The sequence below is a fragment of the Laccaria bicolor genome, genomic scaffold (genome assembly GCF_000143565.1).
Source record: "Laccaria bicolor S238N-H82 LACBIscaffold_42 genomic scaffold, whole genome shotgun sequence".
In the NCBI taxonomy this organism is placed as follows: domain Eukaryota; kingdom Fungi; phylum Basidiomycota; class Agaricomycetes; order Agaricales; family Hydnangiaceae; genus Laccaria; species Laccaria bicolor.
The window spans coordinates 179,922-204,727 of record NW_001889913.1 but is presented as its reverse complement, the minus strand read 5'-3'; the positions used below and the strand labels follow the sequence as shown (position 1 = coordinate 204,727).

The 24,806-nt window shown below is 46.4% G+C and overlaps 6 protein-coding genes across 6 annotated transcripts; 2 read left to right on the top strand and 4 right to left on the bottom strand.

Annotated features, from left to right (window-relative positions):
- Window positions 1-6,312: 6,312 nt before the first annotated feature.
- Window positions 6,313-6,601, bottom strand: LACBIDRAFT_309837 (uncharacterized protein; the record flags this gene model as incomplete). Its single annotated transcript, XM_001887075.1, has 3 exons — window positions 6,313-6,398; window positions 6,454-6,524; window positions 6,585-6,601. 3 exons carry the CDS (start codon window positions 6,599-6,601, stop codon window positions 6,313-6,315), a joined length of 174 nt encoding a protein of 57 aa, XP_001887110.1.
- Window positions 6,602-8,960: 2,359 nt separating this feature from the next.
- LACBIDRAFT_309835 (uncharacterized protein) lies at window positions 8,961-9,438 on the top strand (the record flags this gene model as incomplete). Its single annotated transcript, XM_001887129.1, has 4 exons — window positions 8,961-8,978; window positions 9,031-9,090; window positions 9,145-9,315; window positions 9,367-9,438. 4 exons carry the CDS (start codon window positions 8,961-8,963, stop codon window positions 9,436-9,438), a joined length of 321 nt encoding a protein of 106 aa, XP_001887164.1.
- Window positions 9,439-10,491: 1,053 nt separating this feature from the next.
- Window positions 10,492-11,107, bottom strand: LACBIDRAFT_309834 (uncharacterized protein; the record flags this gene model as incomplete). Its single annotated transcript, XM_001887074.1, has 2 exons — window positions 10,492-10,919; window positions 10,984-11,107. 2 exons carry the CDS (start codon window positions 11,105-11,107, stop codon window positions 10,492-10,494), a joined length of 552 nt encoding a protein of 183 aa, XP_001887109.1.
- Window positions 11,108-11,268: 161 nt separating this feature from the next.
- On the bottom strand, window positions 11,269-15,842 carry LACBIDRAFT_332567 (uncharacterized protein; the record flags this gene model as incomplete). Its single annotated transcript, XM_001887073.1, has 16 exons — window positions 11,269-11,277; window positions 11,315-11,553; window positions 11,717-11,806; window positions 11,835-11,961; window positions 12,148-12,278; window positions 12,434-12,839; window positions 13,266-13,390; window positions 13,658-13,675; window positions 13,753-13,802; window positions 13,848-13,926; window positions 14,284-14,306; window positions 14,401-14,519; window positions 14,831-14,924; window positions 14,972-15,088; window positions 15,430-15,579; window positions 15,721-15,842. 16 exons carry the CDS (start codon window positions 15,840-15,842, stop codon window positions 11,269-11,271), a joined length of 1,899 nt encoding a protein of 632 aa, XP_001887108.1.
- A 5,060-nt stretch (window positions 15,843-20,902) lies between these two features.
- Window positions 20,903-21,533, bottom strand: LACBIDRAFT_332565 (uncharacterized protein; the record flags this gene model as incomplete). The annotated part of the gene is made up of 3 exons (XM_001887072.1): window positions 20,903-21,249; window positions 21,273-21,388; window positions 21,511-21,533. The coding sequence occupies 3 exons, from the start codon at window positions 21,531-21,533 to the stop codon at window positions 20,903-20,905; spliced, it is 486 nt and encodes a 161-aa protein (XP_001887107.1).
- Window positions 21,534-24,042: 2,509 nt separating this feature from the next.
- On the top strand, window positions 24,043-24,350 carry LACBIDRAFT_309829 (uncharacterized protein; the record flags this gene model as incomplete). Its single annotated transcript, XM_001887128.1, has 2 exons — window positions 24,043-24,120; window positions 24,174-24,350. The coding sequence occupies 2 exons, from the start codon at window positions 24,043-24,045 to the stop codon at window positions 24,348-24,350; spliced, it is 255 nt and encodes an 84-aa protein (XP_001887163.1).
- Between the last annotated feature and the right edge of the window lie 456 nt (window positions 24,351-24,806).

Here is a 24,806-nt window from a genome sequence, read left to right as displayed (position 1 = left end):
TTCCTCCCTGTGCATTTACATCTGCCCCCTTCTCTATCAGCAGCTTTGCAATGGCCTCATGGCCTTTAATTGATGCTGCCTGGAGTGCATTTCCATAAATCCTCCCTGTGCATTTACATCTGCCCCCTTCTCTATCAACAACTTTGCAATGGCCTCATGTCCTTGATTTGATGCTGCCTGGAGTGCATTTCCATAAAATCCTCCCTGTGCATTTACATATGCCCCCTTCTCTATCAACAGCTTTACAATGGCCTCATGACCTTTATTGATGCTGCCTGGAGTGCATTTCCATAACATCCTCCCTGTGCATTTACATATGCCCCCTTCTCTATCAACAGCTTTGCAATGGCCTCATGACCTTTAGTTGATGCTGCCTGGAGTGCATTTCCATAAATCCTCCCTGTGCATTTACATATGCCCCCTTCTCTATCAACAGCTTTACAATGGCCTCATGTCCTCCATTTGATGCTGCCTGGAGTGCATTTCCATAAAATCCTCCCTGTGCATTTACATATGCCCCCTTCTCTATCAACAGCTTTACAATGGCCTCATGACCTTTAGTTGATGCTGCCTGGAGTGCATTTCCATAAAATCCTCCCTGTGCATTTACATATGCCCCCTTCTCTATCAACAGCTTTACAATGGCCTCATGACCTTCATTTGATGCTGCCTGGAGTGCATTTCCATAAAATCCTCCCTGTGCATTTATATCTGCCCCCTTCTCTATCAGCAGCTTTGCAATGGCCTCATGGCCTTTAATTGATGCTGCCTCAAGTGCATTTCCATAGATTCCTCCCTGTGCATTCACATCTGCTCCCTTTTCTAGCAAATTTTGTGATGCTTCAGTCAGTCCAGCCAGTGATGCATAATATAGTGGTTTAGCAATGTCATTGCTCTCTGTTTCTAGCGTGCTACGATGATATTGGTCTATATCACAAAGTCGAACCCAGTTGAGAAAAGCAGCATTTTCATCTGTCAAGAGCTTCATCATCAATGCAAATCCCATAGATGACTGACATCTATTTTTTCCACTGGAATGTGTATGCAAAATCCAGTAGTTTGCAGCATAGTTTGCAAGGGGAGAGAACACTTCTACATTTATATCAAGTGGCTCAGAAGTATTGAATTGCAAAAGATATGCCAGACAGATTTGAGATATGACAGAGTGTGATAGCTCATCATTGAAGCTCAAGTCTCTGATATGTGTCACTTGATGATTTCCAATATACTGGGATACCAGATATTCTTTGACAGAAAAGTGGGAAAGCTTGATAAAACCTATTTAATAGTCAGTGCTCATTTCAATCTGGTATTATTCTAAACCATACCATCTGATTTTATAATGAAACTAGAACATATTTTCAAGACATCCTCAATATCTTGAAGTTCATTATCAGAGTTATACTCTGGTCCATTGTCAGCACAAAGGTCAACAGCAGCAGTTGCAGCCAGCTCTTCCAGTGTCAGTGGGCAAACAGCAAAAGATAGCCACTGTAAAAATGTTTTTGCATAACCATGATCTTCTTTATTGATTCCCAGCAAGATTCGATCATAGGTTTTATCCAAACCCTGAGGTAGATTAGCTAGCTGCTTTTTCAAACCAGCCTTACTCCGGCACTTTTTCAACTCATTTAACTGTAATGCAACCCAGCGAAACCTAAAATTGGAGTGAGCAATTATCCTGTCATTCCAATGTTGATAATCAACATACATTCCATCTGCTTGTTCCATTAATGTCAACTTTATTTGCTTTTGAGTGTCAGAACTCCATTTTTGCAAGTTAGAGTCATTCTGAAGCTGATAGTCAAGATAGGCTACAAGATCATGATTCTCAGATTCCTCAACCAAGTCAAGGTAATGATAAGACTTGAACTTGTCCTCAATCTCCTGCTCTGGGCGACTAGCAACTATTAAGTGGAGCCCTAAATTGATATCTTTCTCCAGAATAACAGTCTGAATCCAGTTAAGAACCTTTTCTCTTTCAAGACATTCATCAAGAGCATCCAGAATAATAAATGTTGAGCTAAAGCCACCAAGAATTTTCTGAAGAGTAGTCTGCAAATCATCCAGAGTTGGCTCCTGATGGCCATTGCCACAGCCAGTATAAAGATCTACCAAGACTTTAGGTATACCCTCACATTTGAGACTGAATTGCCAGATGAGTGATCGCATCAGTTTATCATGCAGCTGGAAATCCTTTTGTGAGTCTCTTCCATCAAAAAAGAAATACGCAGTAGCAGAATTGAATCTTTCAGAAACATTGTGAATTATTGCCGAGCTGTCAAAATAAAGATCAATTCAATTTCATAAAAATGCTGGAATTCTCGACCTTAAAATTGTTTTCCCAGAGCCAGCTGGATAGGCTGTCAATCACATATGAATCTACAAATTTTGACAGATGACTTACATTTTCCTTTGATCCAGAGAAAGCCAGGCTGTTTGAGCCACCCAGAAAATGTCTTTCCTTTGAGAAACCATTGGCAGGTGTCTAGTTGACTCTTCCGAATTTCAAATGCAGCATTGTAGTTGACAGACTCCTTAGGGGGAGAAAGCCACTTATAAATCTCCTTCACTGTCGCAAAAAAAATGAAGTCAATTATATATTTGAAAAGAGAACCTGTGATAATACCCAGTTGTTCATCCCTAATCATCTCAAGTGTGATTTGAATATTTGGGTCCACACCTACCAACCACATATATCATTGAGATGAATATAATGCTTGTCTTATTTCTTACCTTGATTGATGGTACCTATTAAAACATAAGTGAAATCAATGAAATGTGATAATCCAAATGCAACAAACCATAGTTAGGGCCAGTAGTCACATTGTGAGCTGAAATGTTGTTTATGATTTTATCTTGGTTTGCTGAGAAGTCTGCATAGTCAATTGGATTTGAGCAAACCTGAGCTATATTTATATTTATAGAGTACTGACTGGCTGGCATCACTTTTTCATTCAAAGCAGAAGTAACAGGTAGAGAGATAGGCAAGTCAGAACCTGGAGGATCTATGCAGCATTATCAGAAATAGAATATGGTGAATTGGAGCAAGCATGAACCAGTCAAGATAGGAGAAGACATATCAAGAGCTCCTTGCACAGGGCCTTCAACCTGACCAACTGTGAGATTAGAATTAATGAAGGTCAACATCAACGTTATAGTGAACAGGTTGAGGGGTATCTCACTGGCAACAGTCATTTCCGCACCAACTGACACAAGGCCTACAGAAGCAATCAGTGGAGAGGTAGGCAGATGAAAATTCAGGAAATGACAGAGATTTGGGGTTAACACAGACCAGTGGAGATAGGTAAAACCTGCTGTAAGTGCTCAACCTCTCCTTCCCCAGGGACTTCAAACAGATCACCTGTGAATTTGATTTGATGAGCAATCAGTGTTCACTTTGGGGCAGGAAGATTGAGATGTAGCTCACTGGAGGCTGGCATGGCTATGTCCTCCGCACCAATGGTGGAAGATGGAGTTATCGAGATGCTACTGCCATCCGCGGATTCAGGTCGACATTTATCTGGTAGCACAAGGTCATGAACTCTAACCTCAAACCGCCATAGCGTTTATTACGAGGGTGGTCGGTGCTCGTGACTTGATTGGGCAATTTCTCGAACTTGCGTTTCAAATGATTTTCGCGGGGGATGTTAGGATCAGACATGGTGGTTCAGAAGAGAGTATCGATGCTGTGCGGCGCCAATTCAGAATGGGGTAACGGACCGTTTCTCAGAGTCAGCTGACGTTCCTGATTAAGGTCCCCAGCGTTCCGAGAAGTGTTTCGGCGTCAAGTCAGCAAGCAGACGCACAAAGGACGGCCCACAACGGTGACCGAGAAGCAAAACAATGAACACCTCTCCAGAGTGACGGAACTCAAAGGGACGAAAGAAGGATGCGCACAGTCATGTTTTGGTTGTGGCTGTGGGAAAAGGCTCTCCCAAACCTTTCGCAGTGATCGACGACCCCCCAACGCTAAACACACCTACGCCTTGTTCTTTTGATACCTTGCGACCCACCTAAGGGCCCCCCTCCTTTCAAAATTGTTGTTGCCAAGTCAATGCTGTCTTTGTTCGGCATGGGATCCACCCTTGGCTTCAGCTCCGCCGCGAATCCCCTCGTTGAACACGGACTTTCATGACGACTCGTCCAGTTTTCCTCTCTGAGTCGTCCAGCCACTGCCGACATCACCTGGAGACCCTTAGTCGACTTTCCGTTGCAATCAAACGAAGTTCGACTGCCGCTTTGGTCAACATGCACCGATCTAGTGAGAGTGGGGAACTGTTGAGATTCAAAGGATGCGCGAAGACTCAGTTCATGGGATTCATCGCGTCGGGTGCATCAGCTCCGAGTAAGTTCTTCCTTCCATTAAATATCGTCCCCTTTCCACCTTACCTCGTTTGGCATTTGCCCGTTCTGTGCTACAAACTTCACCCCCCCAATATACTGATAATTCTGTGGCAGCTCTGGTCCCCTTTACTTCGTTTACGAGCGCCACGCTTCAAAGCATACAAGACTGCAAAGCACAGATTCCAAATGACGGGCGTTTTTAAAGATGCCTAGCTCGACGAACCTAATACGCTCTCGAAAAACTCTACACACCCTCCAGGTCACTGCTGTCCATCAGATCATAAGCGCACGCTTCAGTCGGAGAGCTGGGGAGTAGGGATAACGGCCATCTCTCCTTTGGTAAGTTATCGCCCTTGCCTTACTTATTCATCCATACCCTTCTCCCTTCCTCGACCTCTGAATTCCTTATCACCTCGCATACATTCGATCTTTTCCCTCGCTGACTGCCCACATCCGTTACTCAGGTCCTTGTTCTATAAAACCAACGCAAGGCCCACTTTGATTGTACCGTCATTCCTAGGTCCACCATGGCCCGCACGACCCGGCCACTTGCATCCCTTCGTGCATCGACTCACGAAGGGACCTCACACGTAAATTGACCATCTGATCGGTTGCGCCCAACTATGTGGCTATTCGGTCATTCTCCGCTGCTCATTCCTCATCTTCTCAGTAACCCCACGCCCGACGCTGCATGTGTCGTTACATCCATGGTATACCACCCACCCAATGGCCCCAACCTCCGCCCATAATACAAGCAATCGTTGGTTCTGGACTCAGCGTTCACACCGCGTAGAATCTCCGACGTATCCATCCGCAGCTCGTCGTCGCGATGGGCTGCCGCAACGTCGCACGTACAGATGTACCCGTCGCTGATTGGGCTCTTGTAAGTTTGGATTAGACGACCGACGATTGTTACTGACACCTGCCTTCTTCTCGTTCAGCAGATTGGGTTTGAGTCGAAGGATTAGAACGGCATCAACGTGAACGCGACCTGTCGGCAAAGCCAGGACATTTGAACTGCTACTTGCAACGGAGCGTTACCGTATAATCACGACACTCTTCCAGGTTGACTCCGTAGCTTGACGGACTGATATGTACCCAAATTATATACAATGTCAATCATAATTGCATTATCTCCCAGAACATGAACGAGCACTCGTTAAACCTGCTACTACTTCCTACTTTCACAGCCATTTACGGGCAGTACATACAGTCCTCCTTTGCCTGAGGCATTTCAGGCCAAAGGACGCAAACGTACAATTCTGGTGTCGACGATGCCAAGAGTCGGGAATGTGGGATACAGCGGCAGGTAGGTGAAGAACTGGGTTTACGGCCGTACAGCGCGCTCGACCAAAAGTGATTGGAAGCGGTGCAAGTATATGCGACCTACGTCCGCGTCATAGAGAAGAGGGTGGGGTGGGGAGAGGTAGGTGTCTAGGAGATCTCGCTGCACAGAGAGAAGGTTGCGAGGATCAAGTTCCTAAGAAGAAGCGGCTCATAGGAAGGACGGTGAGCGGAAGTGGATTGGTAAATCCACTTTTGAGAGGCTATAACTCGTTCATACGAACGGAGCACTGTCCTTTGCCCGATGCACCCCATGATCCTCAGTCAACGCATCACCACCTCCTAGATAATCCTAAACGACAGTCTAAACCCCTCTCATTTGTGGTGATCACGTCGACTTGCAAGAGGATCCAAGCTCGAATAGGAAGAGTCGAATGAAGGGGCATGTATCGTCGCCCTTTGGGTCCGAGAGGGGAGGGAGCCTATGTAACTATCGATCAGAATTCTTTGAACGCGCCGATGTATGTATGCTTATTCCTCTAGGTCGGACTTGTTCGCAACCAGGTTGTGAGTGCATCAAGACCTACTATCGAAATTGGTCGTGTAAGTAGGCAAAAAGAGAGCACGATAGAGGCCATGGGGGATGGCGGTACTTACGAAAGTCGTTATATGCGCGAGTCGTTAAGATAAATTCAACGATTCTGGCGTCCTCGAGCTTGTCGCCAGCACAGTGAGTTGGTGATCAGATACGCCCTTGGCTTGGCCCGCTGACACAGGAAGTTAGAGTGTAAACAGGTAAAGAAAGGAAGAAGAAACACTTACTGATAAACTTTAGGCGCTTGTTACTCTGAGCGACATTTTCCTGCTGATGAGTCTTCGCTGGGCATGAAAGACTATAATGATAGATCAGCCATCTGGAATTACTCACGAGGATGGGATCGGGGTGAACTCACTGATAAGCCAACCTCATGATATCCTTGCCACCAACGAAATCCTTCAAGACTACCCGGCTTTTCCTTTGATATTCTCTAAGTCATTAACCTCCCTTTCATGCGCCGATTCCATCAAAGGGTTTGTCAAGTCTTGGAGAATGCAATAACGACAAACGAGGCTTTGGCGAAGTCGACATTCGACCAACTTCCGTCGCTTCAACGCGTGACCCTCCGGTTCGTCATGTGGATGGCTGTTGCGGTAGTGAAAAATCCAGGAAAGCGCATCAGCTAGAACTCGGGGTTGAAAAAAGAGCCAAGAGGCTTGCCCCGTAAGAGCTTTACATTGAAGCCTGGTTGAGCGATATGTTAGCAACATATTGAAATAACCAAAGGCATAGTACTCACTTGATAGTACGAGTTCGTCCATGACCATCCGCTGCACTTGCTACACCTTAATGTTCGTTCAGTGGCGCTTGAGGGCGGATAAAGTTCATTGCAGTTGCAAGGTTGGAGGTGATCATTCTGGGCCACTGGCGCTCGGATATTTCCTCGTAACGCCCACCTTCGTCCTTTGGATGCGGATTGTGATCTCTGTAAAGAGAGACTGTCACGGTCAGAAATCGGCAATGATCCATACAGATGGTTGCCAGCAGCATAAGTACTGACGAAATACAAAGTTCTCGTCCAATCATGAGTTAATAACACATTGCACGGTTTGCATTATCCCAAAGGAGGTGATACTAGGTGTCATAATAATGAGCAGGAGAACGGATAACGAGATAACAAAGAAATCTTTACCGTTCTTATGCCAATTCATGGGTTTTCACGAGAAGGAAGTGCGACAAACGTGAGCGGCTGGGCCAAACGAAGTTGTAGCTTTATGGAATGCGTATTCGAAGATCGGGCGTAGACAGGAAAGTCGTGGATGGGTGATGGCAGTCATCTATGCACGCCGCATTAGGGCGAAAGAGTGATGAGGTGCAAAGTCGACGCCGAGATCTGAGGATTAACGAAAAGATTAATAAGAGATACATTGATAGAGGGCAGAAAATACGCTACTGGATCGCATATTGTTATTGTCCCAGAGATGAAATGAAGCACCAGACGAAGGACAATCGCGTAGAGCAAAAGAGGAGAGGTGAGGGTCGTGACCAACGCAAGATCAACGCCCAACGCGTCATGGACCACTATCATGCCTTGACGTCGCTCAAGACAGATCCAATACGTCGCACCGCCAGCTATCCCTGTCATTGCCTTTGCATTCTCAATACCTCGCAGTACGATCATTTAATGCTCCCTGCCTCTTTGAGTTAGCCTGAGGCCATTTGCTGGGTTGGATGACTCTGAGGTGCGTTTCCGATTTTTGCCGCCAGTTTCGCCTTCCAATCCATGAAGCCCTGCAGCGTGCTACTCCATGGCGGTTCAGCTGCAATTCTGGTCGCAATATCGTGCGGTCTCACCTCGCAGACATGCGGCTTCATCCAGAGCAGCCGCCATCCTTCACCCGCAACACGGAGCTCCAATTACTTGAGCTTCTCTATTCCTTCCAGCCCAACATATCCGAAGCAGGATGTTCAGCGTTACCTCACGTCCTCCCAGCTCTCGTGTTCGTCATTTGATGCCGTGGTGTTGCTGCCAGATTCGCGACGACCAATTATCCTCGTACGTCGTTCGCGTTGTGCAAGAAGAGGATCCCCACTGTCTTCTGTCGAACACCCTTCACCATCATCCACTTACGAGGCTACGGTTGCCGACTACCCAGCAGCCGCAGACCAGTCGGCACATCGACCTTCGAAAAAACCACCGCTTTTGACCACCTCCCACAAGGCGCCCACCTCTTCGTCATCGACCGAACGGCAGACGACCCATATGGCCCGTTCATTCTTGCAGATTGCTGTTTCGGTAGTCTGGACGAGGGGTTCGACGAGGATCCGTGAGTAAACCCTTTTTCTCTAAAAGTGGATACGAAGATCTGACATTGTCGTTGCATTCATCAGGGAATGCTGTGATCTGTTTTTCCCCGTCTTCCCGACTCTTGCTCTTTACATTCTCGGCATGGCGAATGAACATTGTTCATCAACCTCCACCTATCACCACACTGGCCGATCAACCCGCTGGATAGACGTTGGCTTGGAATCTGCGTCAGATGTCCATCTCCGAATGCCACGATCCTCCAAACCTACCCACATTTCCTCTCCTTCTCTTCCCACCGGACTGTTGCACGTTCCATATCGTTTTACGACGAGTTCCGGTGGATCCAAAAGCATCAGGACCATAGCCGCTTGAAGCAACGATGTCGACAAAAGTTTTGCAGGAGACAGTCACCAAGACTTTGGTCGTGAAAGGGCTTGACTGATCATACCGACGAAGTTGTGAAGGGAGAGGCGGCTGTCGCTTATGGAAGGGCTATGGCCGGTCAGTTTCTTTGTGGTGTTGTGTTGCAACGTCAGCTCACGATATCATTCAGGTTGCTATCAAGGTCCTGCGTCAAGTCATGGTACAAAACGTTCGAGAGAAGCTCATTAAGGTATGGAGTGCTTCTGTTGCTGGAACGTTTTGAGCTGACACGATGGTTTGTTAGCGACTTCAATCGGAGGTTATTGCTTGGCATCGTCTATGTCATCGCAATGTGTCGCGGCTATTTGGGATGGTGCATCTCTCACAGAGCATTGGCATGGTATCGCCTTGGTGCGAACATGGGACGCTTTGCAACTATCTGGAGCATTTCCCGGGCGTGAATCGATTAAGACTTGTGCGCATTTCATGTTATCCACCGAGTTTCATCGTCTAACTATTGTTGTAGTTCGCACAGGTGGCTTCCGCCATTGCCTATCTCCACACGTTCAGGCCTACCATCGTCTATGGGGACTTGTAAGGAGTCAGGCCCCTTCGTTTGTCCTCTCCCGCTCCCCCCAACTCAGGGAAACATTCTGATTGGCTATGCCATCATCACCGACTTTGGGCTCTCCAATTGAAACCTCCGGCAAAGGTATACGCATCTGGACGCAAGTCCCACCTAGGACTCCCTCCAGATTTGCGTTATCGCCACGCTACACGCACGAGGCTTCACGGCACCCAAATCGACGAATATTACTCGCAAGATGGGCTTGAAGAAGAAGGTCAGTCTCTGGGCAATGATTCTTCTTCTTGTCATGCCCTGGAAATCAAATACGCCATCTCCTTGCGTTGACGGCTTATCACCGATGACTTGAGGAGTAGCTTTGGGCTTCTCAGTCGCCACGCGTGGACTCTGCACATTGCTCAAGATTTTCCAGCTGGAAGTTATACGTTTCCGTAGCTTCACAATTTTCATTTGCTACTTGGTGGTCAAATTATAGCTACAGCGCAACCATTCACCTCGAAGTCTTTACGTCTATTTTTTACACCGCGGGGAACTCATCCCCACGCACACACTTTTAGCCAGTTCAATGGATTATAATTTCACCAACGCTTCCAAGGTCGTTCCATCCCCCACCTCTTTCAAAAGCGACAGTACATAGTACGAGCTTACCCACTTCCTCTCACCCTCCTCTGAGCCGCTTCATCCTCGCAACCTCCTCTCTGTGCTGCGAGATCTCTTAGATACACATACCTCTACCCACCGCAGCCTCTGCTCCATGACACGGACGTAGGTCACATATACTTGCACGGCTTCCAATCACTTTTGGTTGGGCCCGCTGCATGGCCGTAAACTCGATCCTTCGCCTGTATCCCGCATTCCTTGTTCTTGGCATCATCAACGCCAGAACCGTCACGTCTGCGTTCTTGGGCGCGAAATGCCTCAGGCAGAGGAAGGTATGTAGGTACTGCCTCGTAAATTGTCGTGAAAATAGGAAGTGATAGCAATCAATGAGTGCCCGTGATGTTCTGGGAGATAACGAAATTGCGATTGACGTTGTGCTAGTAATTTGAGTATCAATCGGTCAAGCTACGGTTGAGCTACGGAGTCAATCTGGTAAGTTTTATGATTATACGAAATCGTTCCACTGCGAGTAACGTATTCGAATGTCCTGGGTTTGACGACGGCTCGCGTGCATATTGATGCCTGTCCAATTCTTCGACGCAAGAGATCAGTCAAAATCACAGACCCTTTCACGACCAGAATTTTGGTGACTGTCTCCTGCAGAAACTTTTGTCGACATCGTTGCTTCAAGCGGCTATAGTCCTGATGCTCTTGGATCCACCGAAACTCGGCATACGATGATATGGAAAATGCAACAGTCCGGAGAGAGAAGTAAAGGAACTGTGGGTAAGTTTGTAGGATCATGGCATTTCGGAGATGGACGTCTGACGCCCGTGCCCAGAATGTAGAGAGCAAGGGTTGGGAAGACGGGGGAAAAGATATCACAGCATTCCCTGATGAATATAACGACAATGTCAGATCTTCATCAGCACTTTGAAGGAAAAACAGTCAACTCACGGATCCTCGTCGAATCTCTCATCCAGACTACCAAAACAGCAATCTGCAAGAACGACCTCCTGATCTCGCAAGCAATGCCAACGCAGAGCACTGCTTCGCATAAGCGCCAGCAATAGAGGTCCATCACGTCTTAAAAAGTATCCACAGACCACCCTATAGGCAACCGTTCGTCTGAAAACGACCGTATCAAGCCATTTGCCCAAGAATGCTCCAAAAAATCAATGAACCCATGCAAAATAAGTCGCTTGCGGTGCTTGGCGACGGACGGTTTATAAAGATTGAAGTTTAGTCCGTCTTTGGGCCCCTCGTAGCCTGACATCTGAAAGCTGACAACCATCTGACGGTACGCTGCGCTGTTGCAGAAACGAAGAAAGACAAAGTATTTGTGCAAGATCTCGACATCCCGTCGATTGAATGGTATGGATCGCTTGGTGTTTTCCTCGCTCCACACAGTTCGGTCCAGAAGATCGGTCACCACCGACCGAGCATCAGGCTCAAGCTTCGTGAAGCTTTGCTCGGCTTCTTTGAAGATTTTCTGAGTCTCGACACCAAGAAAGCCAGAGTTGAAGTCTTCAAATATGGTCCCATGCATATGGCTACTTGGTATCTTGTATGCTTCGTTTAATTCGTTATCTTACACATCGTATATGTGAACACGTTGTTTGTTTGCAGGTTTACCAGTTCCGTTGTAGAGATTTAAGACAGGTATGATTGAAGGTTGTCGTCGACGTACACATGCGACGGACAGAACTCCTAAAGGAAATGAGGGAAATAAGGTGAGGTGGAGCCCGACATGCTGTTAAGCGCGCGTCGGTGAGATAACCTAAGCCTTTGACAATGCAAGAACGTACCAAATGTCAGTCCACTCCTAGTTGCGTTGATGTGGACAAGAAGGAGAGCAGACTCTCCGAAGCATACCACGCGGCGGGGACCTGCGTCGTGGAAACAACTGGCGGATGAAACGAGCGTAACGCGCGTCTAGATGGCCATCATCAAAGCGATCGCGAAGTCGAAACCGAGTCCCTCTATTTAAACAAAGGTGGGAGACAAGTTAAGCTCGGAATACTGGTTATGTAGGTGGTCAACCGCCCGTGCCTGAAATGTCATCGGTCCATGAACACTGCTATCAATTCCAGAGCGGAAAGAAGAGGAATCATAACAGACCGCAGAAACACGCCTGACATACGTCATATGGCTTTGATATTGTTGTCCAAGAGGCGTCAAGCAGTAGCGCTGGTGGAGAGTGGGGAAGAAAATCAGGCCAGAAGAAGTTGAGCAACTGTGATTCCATGCGGCTGGACGAGGCCTAGAAGATTGAATATTGCATGAATTTCCCGAAGAAGCCAACTGGGGCTTGGAGAGATAGGTCCTCTTGAGACATAGTACAAGAGATAGCTATCGGTCGATTCATTAATCACAGGATTAGCATGAGAAGGAGGTGCATACTCACTAGTGAGCTGATCTCCGGTTTCTCTCTGGAGACGTTTGGACGTTTCGCGTAAATGAAACTGGCTCAATGAGCCGGACATCCTCAAAGATCGCGGATGATTTCTGTTGATTTCAAGGCACGTATGACAATCAAACGACGATGAGAGAGGATACTGAAGGTGTCGTTCGCCTGTCCTGGCAAAGACTTCGAAAGAAGAAGGGAGGTGGTCAAACGCGGTGGTGATTCGCGCTGAAAAATGGTCAATGGACCCGGGTGGTTGGAGTTCCGACTGGTCTGCGGCTGCTGGGTGGTCGGCAACCGTAGCCTCGTAAGTGGATGGTGGTGATGAGTGTTCGACAGAGCACGGTAGTGGATCCTCTTCTTGCACAAAGGGAACATCAAATGGCGAATACGAGAGTTGAGAAGGCTTGAGTTAACGTTGAACATCCTGCTTCGGATATGGCGAGTTGAAAATTAACAGAGAAGCTCGAGTCAGTGCCGCCGGAGCAGCATATCTGTGAGGTGAAACTGCACGATAGCGTTGCAGGGCTTCAGGGAACCTTAGAAAGCGAAACTGGCGGCATAGGTGGCAAAGGCACCTCAGAGTTATCCAACCAGCTTCAGCTATCAAATGGCCTCGAGCTAATCTGGTGCAAAGCCAATGAAAGGGATAACCGGCGGTCCCGTAATCCCTGCGACGTGTTAGATGTGTCTTGGTCGACGTCAAGGCATGATGCGATGGTGGTCAAGAACAAATATGACCATCTGTTCAACCCCGAGTTCTCGCTAATGCGCTCTCCTGGATTTTTCACTACCGCAACCGCCATCCAGCTCCGACAGATCCATGACGAACCGGACGAGGGTCACGCGTAAGTTGGTCGACTGTCGACTTCGCCAAAGCCTCGTCCGTCCTTGTTGCATTCTCCAAGACTTGACAAGCCCTCTGATGAAATCGGCGCATGAAAGGGAGGTTAACGACTTAGAGAATGTCAAAGGAAAAGCCGGCTACGACAGAACGATTGGACCACTTGAAGGATTTCGTTGGTGGCCAGGATATTATGAGGTTGGGTTTTCAGTGAGTTGACCCCGACTTCATACTCGTGAGTAACTCCAGAGAATCTTTCGTTATAGTCTTCTTCATGCCCAGCGAGGACGTTCATCAACAGGAATATGTCGCTCAGAGTGACAAGCGCCTAGAGACGGGCCAAGCCAAGTCGACGTCCGCGTATCTGATCGCCGACTCACGGTAGCTCACGGTTCTAGCTACGAGCTCAGGGGTTGTCTTCTTCATCAAGGACGTCAGACTTCAACGAACCCGGATTACTCGCGCATACACCGACCTTCGTAAGTACTGCCATCCCCCTTGGCCTCCATCGCGCTCTTTTTCTGCCTACTTAGACAGATCAATTTTGATGATAGGTCTTGGTGCACTCACAACCTGGTTGCGAACAAGTCCGACCTAGAGGAACTAGAACACGTCGCTGGGTCCATGTACATGGGCCGTTCGGAGAGTCCTGACGGATAGTCGTTACATAGGCTCCCCTCCTCTCTCGGACCCAAAGGGCGACGACACATGCCCTTTCATTCGACTCTTCCTACGAGCTTGGATCCTCGTGCAAGTCGACGTGACCACCCCAACTGAGAGGGATTCAGGCTGTCGTTTAGGACTACCTTGGAGGTGATGCGTTGGCTGAGGATCCTGAGGTGCATAGGGCAAGGACAGTGCGCCGCTCGTATGAGTGAGTTATAACCCCTCTCAAAAAGATTTACCAATCCACTTCCGCTCACCTTCCTTCCTATGAGCCGCTTCTTCTTAGGAACTTGATCCTCGCAACCTTCTCTCTGTGCAGCGAGATCTCCTAGACACCTACCTCTACCCACCCCACCCTCTTCTCTATGACGCGGACGTAGGTCGCATATACTTGCACCGCTTCCAATCACTTTTGGTCAAGCGCGCTGTACGGCCGTAAACCCAGTTCTTCACCTACCTGCCGCTGTATCCCACATTCCCGACTCTTGGCATCGTCGACACCAGAATTGTACGTTTGCGTCCTTTGGCGTGAAATGCCTCAGGCAAAGGAGGACTGTATGTACTGCCCGTAATTGGCTGTGAAAGTAGGAAGTAGTAGCAGGTTTAACGAGTGCTTGTTCATGTTCTGGGAGATAATGCAATTATGATTGACATTGTATATAATTTGGGTACATATCAGTCCGTCAAGCTACGGAGTCAACCTGGAAGAGTGTTGTGATTATACGTTATCGCTCCGTTGCAAGTAGCAGTTCAAATGTCCTGGCTTTGCCGACAGGCCGCGTGCATATTGAGGCCGTTCCAATTCTTCGACTCAAACCCGATCTGCTGAACGAGAAGAAGGCAGGTGTCACAGTAACTATAGTCAATCACGTCTAATTCAAACTTACAAGAGCCCAATCAGCGATGGGTACATTTGTATTTGCGATGTTGCCGCAGTCAATGGCGACGACGAGCTGTGGATGGATACGCACGACGGAGAATCTACACGGTGAACGCTGCATCCAGAGACAATGTTTTGCTGGTCTCACGGGCAGACATTGCGGCTGTTGGGTGATATACCATGTATGTAACGACACATAGCGTCGGGAATCGGGTAACTGATAAGTTCAGGGCAACGAGTAGAGGGGCGCAACAGATCAGATGATCTATGTACGTGTGAGGTCCCTTCGTGAGTCGATGGACGAAGGGATGCAAGTGGCCGGGTCGTGCGAGCCATGGTGGACCTAGGAAAGGCGGTACGATCGTCGAAGTGGGGCTTGCATTGGTTTTATGAAACAGGACCTGTGTAACGGATGGGGGCAATCAGCGAGGCAAAAAATCGAATGTATGCGAGGCGATAAGGAATTCAGAGGTGGAGGAAGGGAGAAGGGTATGAATGATTGAGGAACGCAAAAACGATAACTTACCGAAGGAGAGATGGCCGTTATCCCTGCTCTCCAGCTCTTCGACTGAAGCGTGCGCTTATGATCGGGAGGACGCCAATAACCCTATGGTGTGTAGAGCTTTTCGAGTGCTTATTAGGTTCGTCGAGCTGGAAACACCCATCACGTCTGCAATGGAACGTTTGGAACCTGTGCTTTGCGGTTTGTACGCTTTCGAAGCGTGGCCGTCGTAAACGAAGTTAAGGGGACCGGAGCTGCCACAGAATAATCAGTATATCAGACTAATAGCTGCATGCGGAATAACGGGTGGGAGGGGGAGGTGAAGTTTGCAGCACAGAACGGGCAAACGAGGTAAGGTGGAAAGGGGACGAAATTTAATGGAAGGAAGAACATACTCAGAGCTGATGCACCCGGCCATCTGTGCGATGAATCCCATGAACTTAGTCTTCGCGCATCCTTTGAATCTCAACAGTTCCCCAATCTCACTATATCGATACACGTTGACGAAAGCGGCCATCGCATTTCATTTTGATTGCACCGGGAGGTCGAGTAAGGATCTCTAGGGGGTTCGCGGCGGAGCTGAAGCCATAGGTGGATCCCATGCCGAACAAAGACAGCATTGACTTGGCAACAACAATTTTGAAAGGAGGGGGGCCCTTGGGTGGGTCGCAAGGTATCAAAAGAAAAAGGCGTAGATGTGTTTAGCGTTGGGTCGTCGATCACTGCGAAAGCATTGGGAGAGCCTTTTCCCACAGCTGACTGTGCGCATTCTCCTTTCGTCCCTTTGAGTTCCGTCACTCTGGAGAGGTGTTCATTGTTTTGCTTCTCGGTCACCGTTGACGGCCGTCCTTTGTGCGTCTGCTTGCTGACTTGACGCCGAAACACTTTTCGGAACGTTGTGCGAGGGACGTCAGCTGACTCAACTCAAGTTCGAGGAATTGCCCAATCAAGTCACGAGCACCGACCACCCTGGTAATAAACGCTATGGCGGTTTGAGGTTAGAGTCCATGATCTTGTGCTACCAGCTAAATGTCTGAATGCGCGGATGGCAGTAGCGTCTTGATAACTCCATCTTCCACCATCGGTGCAGAGGACATAGCCATGCCAGCCACCAGCGAGCCACATCTCAATCTTCCTGCCCCAAAGTGAACATTGATTGCTCATCAAAATCAAATTTGCAGGTGATCTGTTTGAAGTCCCTGGGGAAGGAGAGATTGAGTGCTCACAGCAGGTTTTACCTATCTCCACTGGTCTGTGTTAACCCCAAACCTCTGTCATTTCCTGAATTCTCATTTGCCTACCACTGCTTCTGTTCTGAATGTAGGCCTGGTGTCAGTGGGTGCTGAAATGACTGTTGCCTGTGAGGGATACCACTCAATCTGTTCACTATAATGTTGATGTTGACCTTCATCAATTCTTACCTCACAGTCGGTCAGGTTGAAGGCTCTGTGCAAGGAGCTGTTGATATCTCTTCTCCTATTGTGACTGGTTCATGCTTGCTCCAAATGGCTATATTCTATTCTAATAACTCTGTATAGATCCTCCAAGCTCTGACTTGCCCATCTCTCTACCTGTTTCTTCTGCTCTGTATGAAGAAGTGATGCCTGCCAGTCAGTACTCTTATAAATATAACTCAGCTTTGCCCCAATCTAATAAACTATGCAGACTGCTCAGCAAACCAAGCTGACATTATAAACAACATTTTAGCTCAAAATGTGAGCACAGGCCCTAACTATGGTTTGTTGCATTTAATTCATCACATCTATGGCTTTCACTTATATTTCAATAGGTACCATCAATCAAGGTAGTGTGTAAGAAAAGCATTATAGTCATCTTGATGATATATGTGATTGGTAGGTGTGGACCCAAATATTCAAATCACACTTGAGATGATTAAGGATGAACAACTGGGTATGATTGTGGGTTCTTATTTTGAATGTATAATTGACTTCATTTTTTTTGTTACAGTGAAGGAGATCTATAAGTGGCTTTCTCCTCCTAAAGAGTCTCTTAACTACAATGCTGCATATGCAATTCTGGAGAGTCGATCAGACACCTGTCAATGGTTTCGCAAAGGAAATACATTTTCTGGGTGGCTCAAATGGCCTGGCTTTCTCTGGATCAAAGGAAAATGTAAGTCATCTGTCAAAATTTGTAGATTCATCTGTGATTGATAGCCTATCCAGCTGGCTCTGGGAAAACAATTTTAAGGTTGAGAATTTCAGCATTTTTATGAAATTGAATTGATCTTTATTTTCACAGCTCAGCAATAATTCACAATGTTCTTCAAAGATTCAATTCTGCTACTGCATATTTTTTTTTTGATGGAAGAGACTCACAGAAGGATTTCCAGCTGCATGAGAAACTGATGCGACCACTCATCTGGCAATTCAGGCTCAAATATAAGGGTGGAGTACCTAAAGTCTTGGTTGATCTTTATACTGGCTGTGGTCATGGCCATCGGGAGCCAACTCTGGATGATTTGCAGAATACTCTTCAGAAAATTCTTGGTGGCTTTAGCTCAACATTCATTATTCTGGATGCTCTTGATGAATGTACTGAAAGTGAAAAGCTTCTGAACTGGATTCAGACTGTTATACTGGAGAAAGATATGAATCTAGGGCTCCACTTAATAGTTACTAGTCGCCCAGAGCAGGAGATTGAGAACAAGCTCAAATATTATCATTCTTGTGACTTGCTTGAGGAATCTGAAAATCATGATCTTGTGACCTATCTTGCCTATCAGCTTCAGAATGACTGTGACTTACAAAAGTGGAATTGTGAGACTCAAGAGCAAATAAAGTTGACATTGATGAAACAAGCAGATGGAATGTATGCTTATTATTAACATTTGAATGACAGGATAATTGCTAACTGCAATTTTAGGTTCACTGGGTTGCATTACAGTTAAATGAGTTGAAAAAGTGCTGGAGTAAGGCTGGCTTAAAAAAGCAGCTAGCTAATCTACCTCAGGGTTTAGATAAAACCTATGATCAAATCTTGCTGGGAATCAATAAAGAAGATCATGGTTATGCAAAAACATTTTTACAGTGGCTATCTTTTGCTGTTTGCCCACTGACACTGGAAGAGCTGGCTGCAACTGCTACTGTTGATCTTTGTGCTGACAATGGACCAGAGTATAGCTTTGATAATAAACTTCAAGATATTGAGGATGTCTTGAAAATATGTTCTAGTTTAATTATGAAAACAAATGGTATGGTTTAGAATAATACTAGATTGAAGTGAGTACTGACCATTAAATAGGTATTATCAAGCTTTCCCACTTTTCTGTCAAAGAATATCTGGTATCTCAGTATATTCAAAATCATGAAGTGACACATATCAGAGACTTCAGCTTCAATGAAGAGCTATCACACTCTGTCATATCTCAAATCTGTCTGGCATATCTGTTGCAATTCAATACATCTGAGCCACTTGATGAAAATCTGGGAAGGTCATGCCCTCTTGCAAACTATGCTGCAAGACACTGGATTTCACATACACATTCAAGTGGAAAAAATAGATCTAAGTCATCTATAGTATTTGCATTGATGATGAAGCTCTTGACAGATGAAAATGCTGCTTTTTTCAACTGGGTTCGACTTTATGATATAGATGACTTCTATCATATGGGTCAGATTGCTAAACCACCATATTATGCATCACTGGCTGGACTGACTAAAGCATCACATAATGTGCTAGAAATGGGAGCAGATGTAAATGCATGGGGAGGAGAGTATGGAAATGCACTCCAGGCAGCATCAACTGAAGGCCAGAGGCCATTGCAAAGTTGTTGATAGAGAAGAGGGCAGATGTAAATCCACAGGGAGGATATTATAGAAATGCACTGTATGCAGCATCAAGTCAAGGCCATGAGGCCATTGCAAAGCTGCTGATAGAGAAGGGGGCAGATGTAAATGCACAGTGAGGATATTATGGAAATGCACTCCAGGCAGCATTAAATGGAGACCATGAGGCCATTGCAAGGCTGTTGAAAGAGAACAGGGCAGATGCAAATATAATGACCCTGTCAGATGCACCCAGGGCATCAGAGAATTGATGATTTGTTGGAAGATCTGTGAGATGATGAAACAGATATCTATGATGCTGAAACCTCTCTACAAATGTTATGGTGGAAGTATTTTTGGTATGTTTAGTATAAAGAAATGTTTGTATGATGTTTTGTAACTTGAATGGCAAAAAGTATCTGGTATTGAAATGTAGCTAGAGAAGAATATAACATTTGAAAGCAGTTTTATGTGACTTTATTGCCATTTTTGTTGCATTTTTGTTTCAAGCAAAGAATTTCCATATTTGGACATATGCACTAGACCCTCTCTGAGTTAACAGTGAGCACATTTGCCATTTTTCCCTGATTTTCTGGCTATCTTTCATGCAGACTTTTCTTATTTGCCTAAAAATAGTATGTAACATCAGCAATGGTGAGCACAACTATTTTTTCTTGATCATTAACACAATTGGTTCGTAAATCTACACTGCTACTATTTTTGTTCAGTGTGTTTGAAATTTTCTTAGTGTTGCACAACTTTTGTCACCACTCAATGACACACCCATGGAAATCTATCCCCTAGAGAGGGGATAGATAACACTAGAAAAGAGAAACTCAACATGCATACAACAGAAATAGACCATGTGTATGATTCTGAAGATATGGAGTATGGAATACAAGGAACATATGCAGGGATGATGGTGGTTTGGAAGGAAGGAAGAATGCCAGGAAGTTGTGTATGTGATGTGTCTGTGGGAAGGTGATGCCAAACAACAGTAATCCATGATTACAACCCATAATCTTTAATTTTCTGCACAAAAAGTCATTGAAACAATAGAATGGCATCTAATCTCATTTAGTTTTTGTGGTGAATGGTTGTGCTTGAATTTGTTGAAGCTAATTTCCCAATTTCAGTGTATCATTAGCCAGCCAATGCATACCACAACTTGAATGCACACCCAATATTCAACCACACCTCAAGAAAGAATGAGAAGGAGAAAAAACCGTCAAATTGTAGTGTACTTAATAGTAGTTTGTCAAATGTATGTGGTATCGCAGGAAAGGGGATCCTGCACAGTGGCAAAATAAATAAATAAATGGTTAGATTCAGGGGGACAATGAAGGAACATGGGTGAGTGGGTTGTTGGGATTAAGCAAGGGAGGGGGGAGGGGGGGGGGGAAACTCAGAAGCTGGAGGGAGGGAGCTGGAGGTTGAGAACTTGCAAAAGGGGAGCAGGGAATAACATCCAAATCACATGCCTCTAAACTCTACTATTCTGTCCATGTCCATGGGAAGGAATGACAATGTGCCAGAGACAGGACTCCAACCATCCTCTGGGCCCCTCTCATCTCCTCTAATAAAACTTGCAATACTTGCTGTATGCCTATAGCTGCCCCTCACCTGATCCCTCTTGGGTACTATGAACTATCAATAGATTTTTGTTAGTTGACAGAACAATGTCATGCCAAGAAATCCATACCTGTTTCTGCTGTGAGCCAAAAGAAGCAAGTGAATCAGGCACAGGCAAGCTATATGTGATATCCACTTCCTCATGATCCAAACTCGTCTAGCTCAGTTCAAAATCTGCAGTATCCACCATCCCATTCATCCCTCCTCCCCCTCCTCCCCTATGTGGGTCCTCTAAATTGTACACTTTGTACTTTGACCTGCCCCTGAACCAGGACGAAGAGGTGAGGTTGGGTGGGGGTGTGAGCACTGCAGAGCCTCTGAGGTCATCTGGGAGGAAGAGGTAGAAGAATGCAGTGGCGAGGCATGCACCCCCTACCATGTCAATGAGGTAGTGATGTGATAGGTACATTGTAGCCCAATACAACATGCCTGTGTAAGCCCACACATATTTTGTAGTGGCTGGGAAAAAGTGGGATAGACAGAGGGCTTCAATGGTCACACAGCCTGCATGTAACAAGGGAACACACCGAATGGGATGCGTGCATTGGTGAATGTGATGGTGTATATGTGGGAGTGGAAGAGGGTGTTGAGGCAGGCTAGACCGCCTGGGGAGCCTTTCATGGAGTAGTTGGTGGGTGTGAGGCTGTGGATGAGCTCGTACCATGGTGCAGAGCATGGGAGGATTTAATGTTCATGTACCTGAATGTGCAGGCCCAGAGGTGGAGGGCTTGTTTGGTGCAGAAGTGTCAGGGTACCATTCCTTACTTGACCTTGACTTGCCCTTTCATTCTCAATCCCACATATCAAACATCCCATTTATCTGTGTATTACCTAACTAGTTACTTGCTAGTTGTATTCAGTGTTACTATCAGTTTAAATAGTTGTATTCCATGGTTTATGTACTCGAAGCATTGACGAACACGTTCAAACACGTCTTGTAGTTATGTGTTGTACACTTGTTTGGTTTACAAGTCTGACCAAACATTCCTGAACAAGGTAATGTTTGTAAGCTGCAAGAAGGAACTTTGTAGTAAGAGTCAGAATGATCTGGATACTTCTCATTAGTTTTCCACTTGTATTTAGGTAGAGTGAAATACAAGTAGGACATCTTACTTTTTAACCACAACTTTGACCAAGCTTAAGTGTGAAACTGTAGGGCTGATTGGGACTTCTCGACAAAGGCGTGAGTGTGAGATGGCGGCGGAGAATATTTGTAGTATGCGTGAAAGAGTTTGTGACATGGTGCTGCAAGGCGATACCACATGTAGTTTATCCTGTGACCCAGGAACTGGGGCATGGTCACCTGGCGCAGGACTCTGGTATCCTGGAGGGGAGGCATATGGCTGCCTAGCCATATAGAAAGGGTGTGACTCTGTCCACATGTAATATATGATGTGGTTGCAAAGTGAGTATATTTGTTATGAACACGACACTATACAGAGTGGGGACAAATACATGTAAATATGATGGTTCTAGATCACACAGAAGTATATACTATCATGCCATTACAAAGCCCCCCTGTGAGATTGGAGCATCGTCTAGACAGTTGGGACACCCATTCTTCCGGTCTCGTATAGTTTTGTTCATAGTCTTGAGTTTTCTATAAATTTCATCCTCCTCTTATGCCTTCTCATAAGTTATAATTTTCTATCCTCTTTCCTGCTGCATCCCAATTGTTTTCGGTCAGCGTTAAGCTACCATCCAACAGGATTGTTCTGGTCACTCGAGGACTCTCCATAGTTGTTGCTCCATTAATACCTGCGAGTTGAGGGACATCCACGGTCTTCGCATTAATAGACCGCACAGGGTCCATTTCTAACCGCTCAACAATTTTTAACTGCTCAACAATTTCTGACCCGTTTGTTAGGGTTAGGTAGTTTGGTTGGCCTTCGTGATGGAAGAGGAGACAGGGAAGGGTAGACCAGGGAAGGAGGCAATTTAGGTGAAGGTTCAGTTCTACAAGAAGTCCTTGAAACCGAGGAAGTGGCAAACAGGTTCACAGTCACATTTACGCTTGGCTCATGGAATGTGATGGATAGCATTGTGAATTTTAACTAGAGCAAGCAAGGTAGAAGCTACCGACTCCATCACCAAGGCACTGATGGCTGGATTACACAGAGATACTGGGCACTCAGGCTGTAACATCATAGTGTTTGCCATATATGGGCCGGATTTCATGTTTTAGCCTGAGGGATACCACATACTCTATGTTCATGCCGAAAGGCAGTGCGACATTATGTGGTAATCCTATAGTTGCAAGGGTAGGAACAATTGATGGTAGAGGGGAGACTAGCATTGTTTCGCTAGCAGGTCAGGGGAGCATGAAGGGATGAATCAGTAGATTCCATGGGATGCAAGGGTACAAGGGTAGTGGCAGTGTCTAGCGTGCACAAGTAGAGCCAGTGTTTGACAATAAAACTGAGGAGAGTGACACCTAGCATGATGATTGAGTTCCGGCGGTGGCCAGGTTTGGCAAAAGTTGTAGGATCATTGACGTCCTTGGTGGACTGAACTGTGAATTGAAGATCTGGCTATCAGGGTTCTTGACGCAGATGCATCGTCACTCCAAGCTTGTCCAGTGTTGGAAGAGCTTGGCCAATGATGAGTTAATCGCTGATTCTTTTTACGATGGAGTGCAAGGAGGTCTTTACCTTCCCCGGGTTATTCCATATGGATTCCATGGAATCAATGTTGGCTGAGGACCCAGCCAGTTTCTTATTCCATAGACCTCATGGATTCCATATGGAATGACTATGGAATGGTCATGGAATGATTAATTACATATGGACTCCAACACCATTCCATATGGATTCCATTGGATTCCATATGGAATGCAGGCATATCCACATTGCATTCCATGGAGCATTCCATATGGATTCCATGGAAGACCAATATACCATTAGAATACATATAAACACAGTATTTATAGTGTCCTTACTATATTTAAGTAAAAAAGATTTTTTGCACCTAAGAGAATTGAACCCTCAACATCATCAATAATAGCAACACTAAAGCCAACTGAGCCATGCAGGCTTTATTATATGTTAAACTAAAGGTAGCTATATACTGCACCAAGGCACATGGCATCATATGTGTGACATGCTGTGGCTGAAACATCGCCACGTCATTCCTTCCTTCCCCACCACCACCATCTGACAACCATCCACCGTCCCTCACCACCGCAACAAACCATGACTGCCCACATCAACGACGACAACACGCCAATGACGCCAATGACACACAACAACAGACAACATCGTCACCGACCACCCATGACCATTGATGAGTGCCCAGGACATGAAGACGACGTGGCAGATGTGCCACATCGTCTGGACAGTGACGACGCATGCCGTCGTCACTGTCCAAGCTGATCAGGTCAGTGCACCCACCACCTCTCGTCCTGTATGGCTGACTCACACCAGATCCAGGGGCCATGTTGCTGTCTGCAACATGACAACAATTTGACGACGCGACACGACAACAACAGGGCACAACCACAACAGCACGACACCAATGGGGACGAGGATGGTGCCATGTCACAACACAACCATGACTGCCCACTAACATCAATGACCACCCACGAAGATGACCGCCCACAAAAGTGACTGCCCATGGACGTGAATGACTGCCCATGATGACGACCGCCCATGAAACGAAGACGAACGCCCATGAGATGACTGCCCAGTGCCCCAAAAACGACAATGTGCCCACAAACAACAATGCCCACTGCCCAATTACAATGATGACAAACAGATGACAAGCGCCCATGGACCCCCATTGACAAACGGAGACGACTGCCCATGAAAGTGAACGGACACAGGCAATGATGAGCCCAGGTGAGTCCCCCCTCTTCCACCCTACTTCCTCCCCCTCCATCCCCATCCCCCCATTGCTCCCCCGGCTCCCAGTCCTCCCCTCCCCTTGCTCTCCTTCCTTTTGCTCCCCTCCTTTTGCTCCCCATCCCTCCAGTGTCCCCCTCACTTCAATACTTCCCACCACTCTCTCCCTCCTCACTCTCCACCACACCCACTCACTCCCCCCTCCCTCTCCCTCTCCCTTCA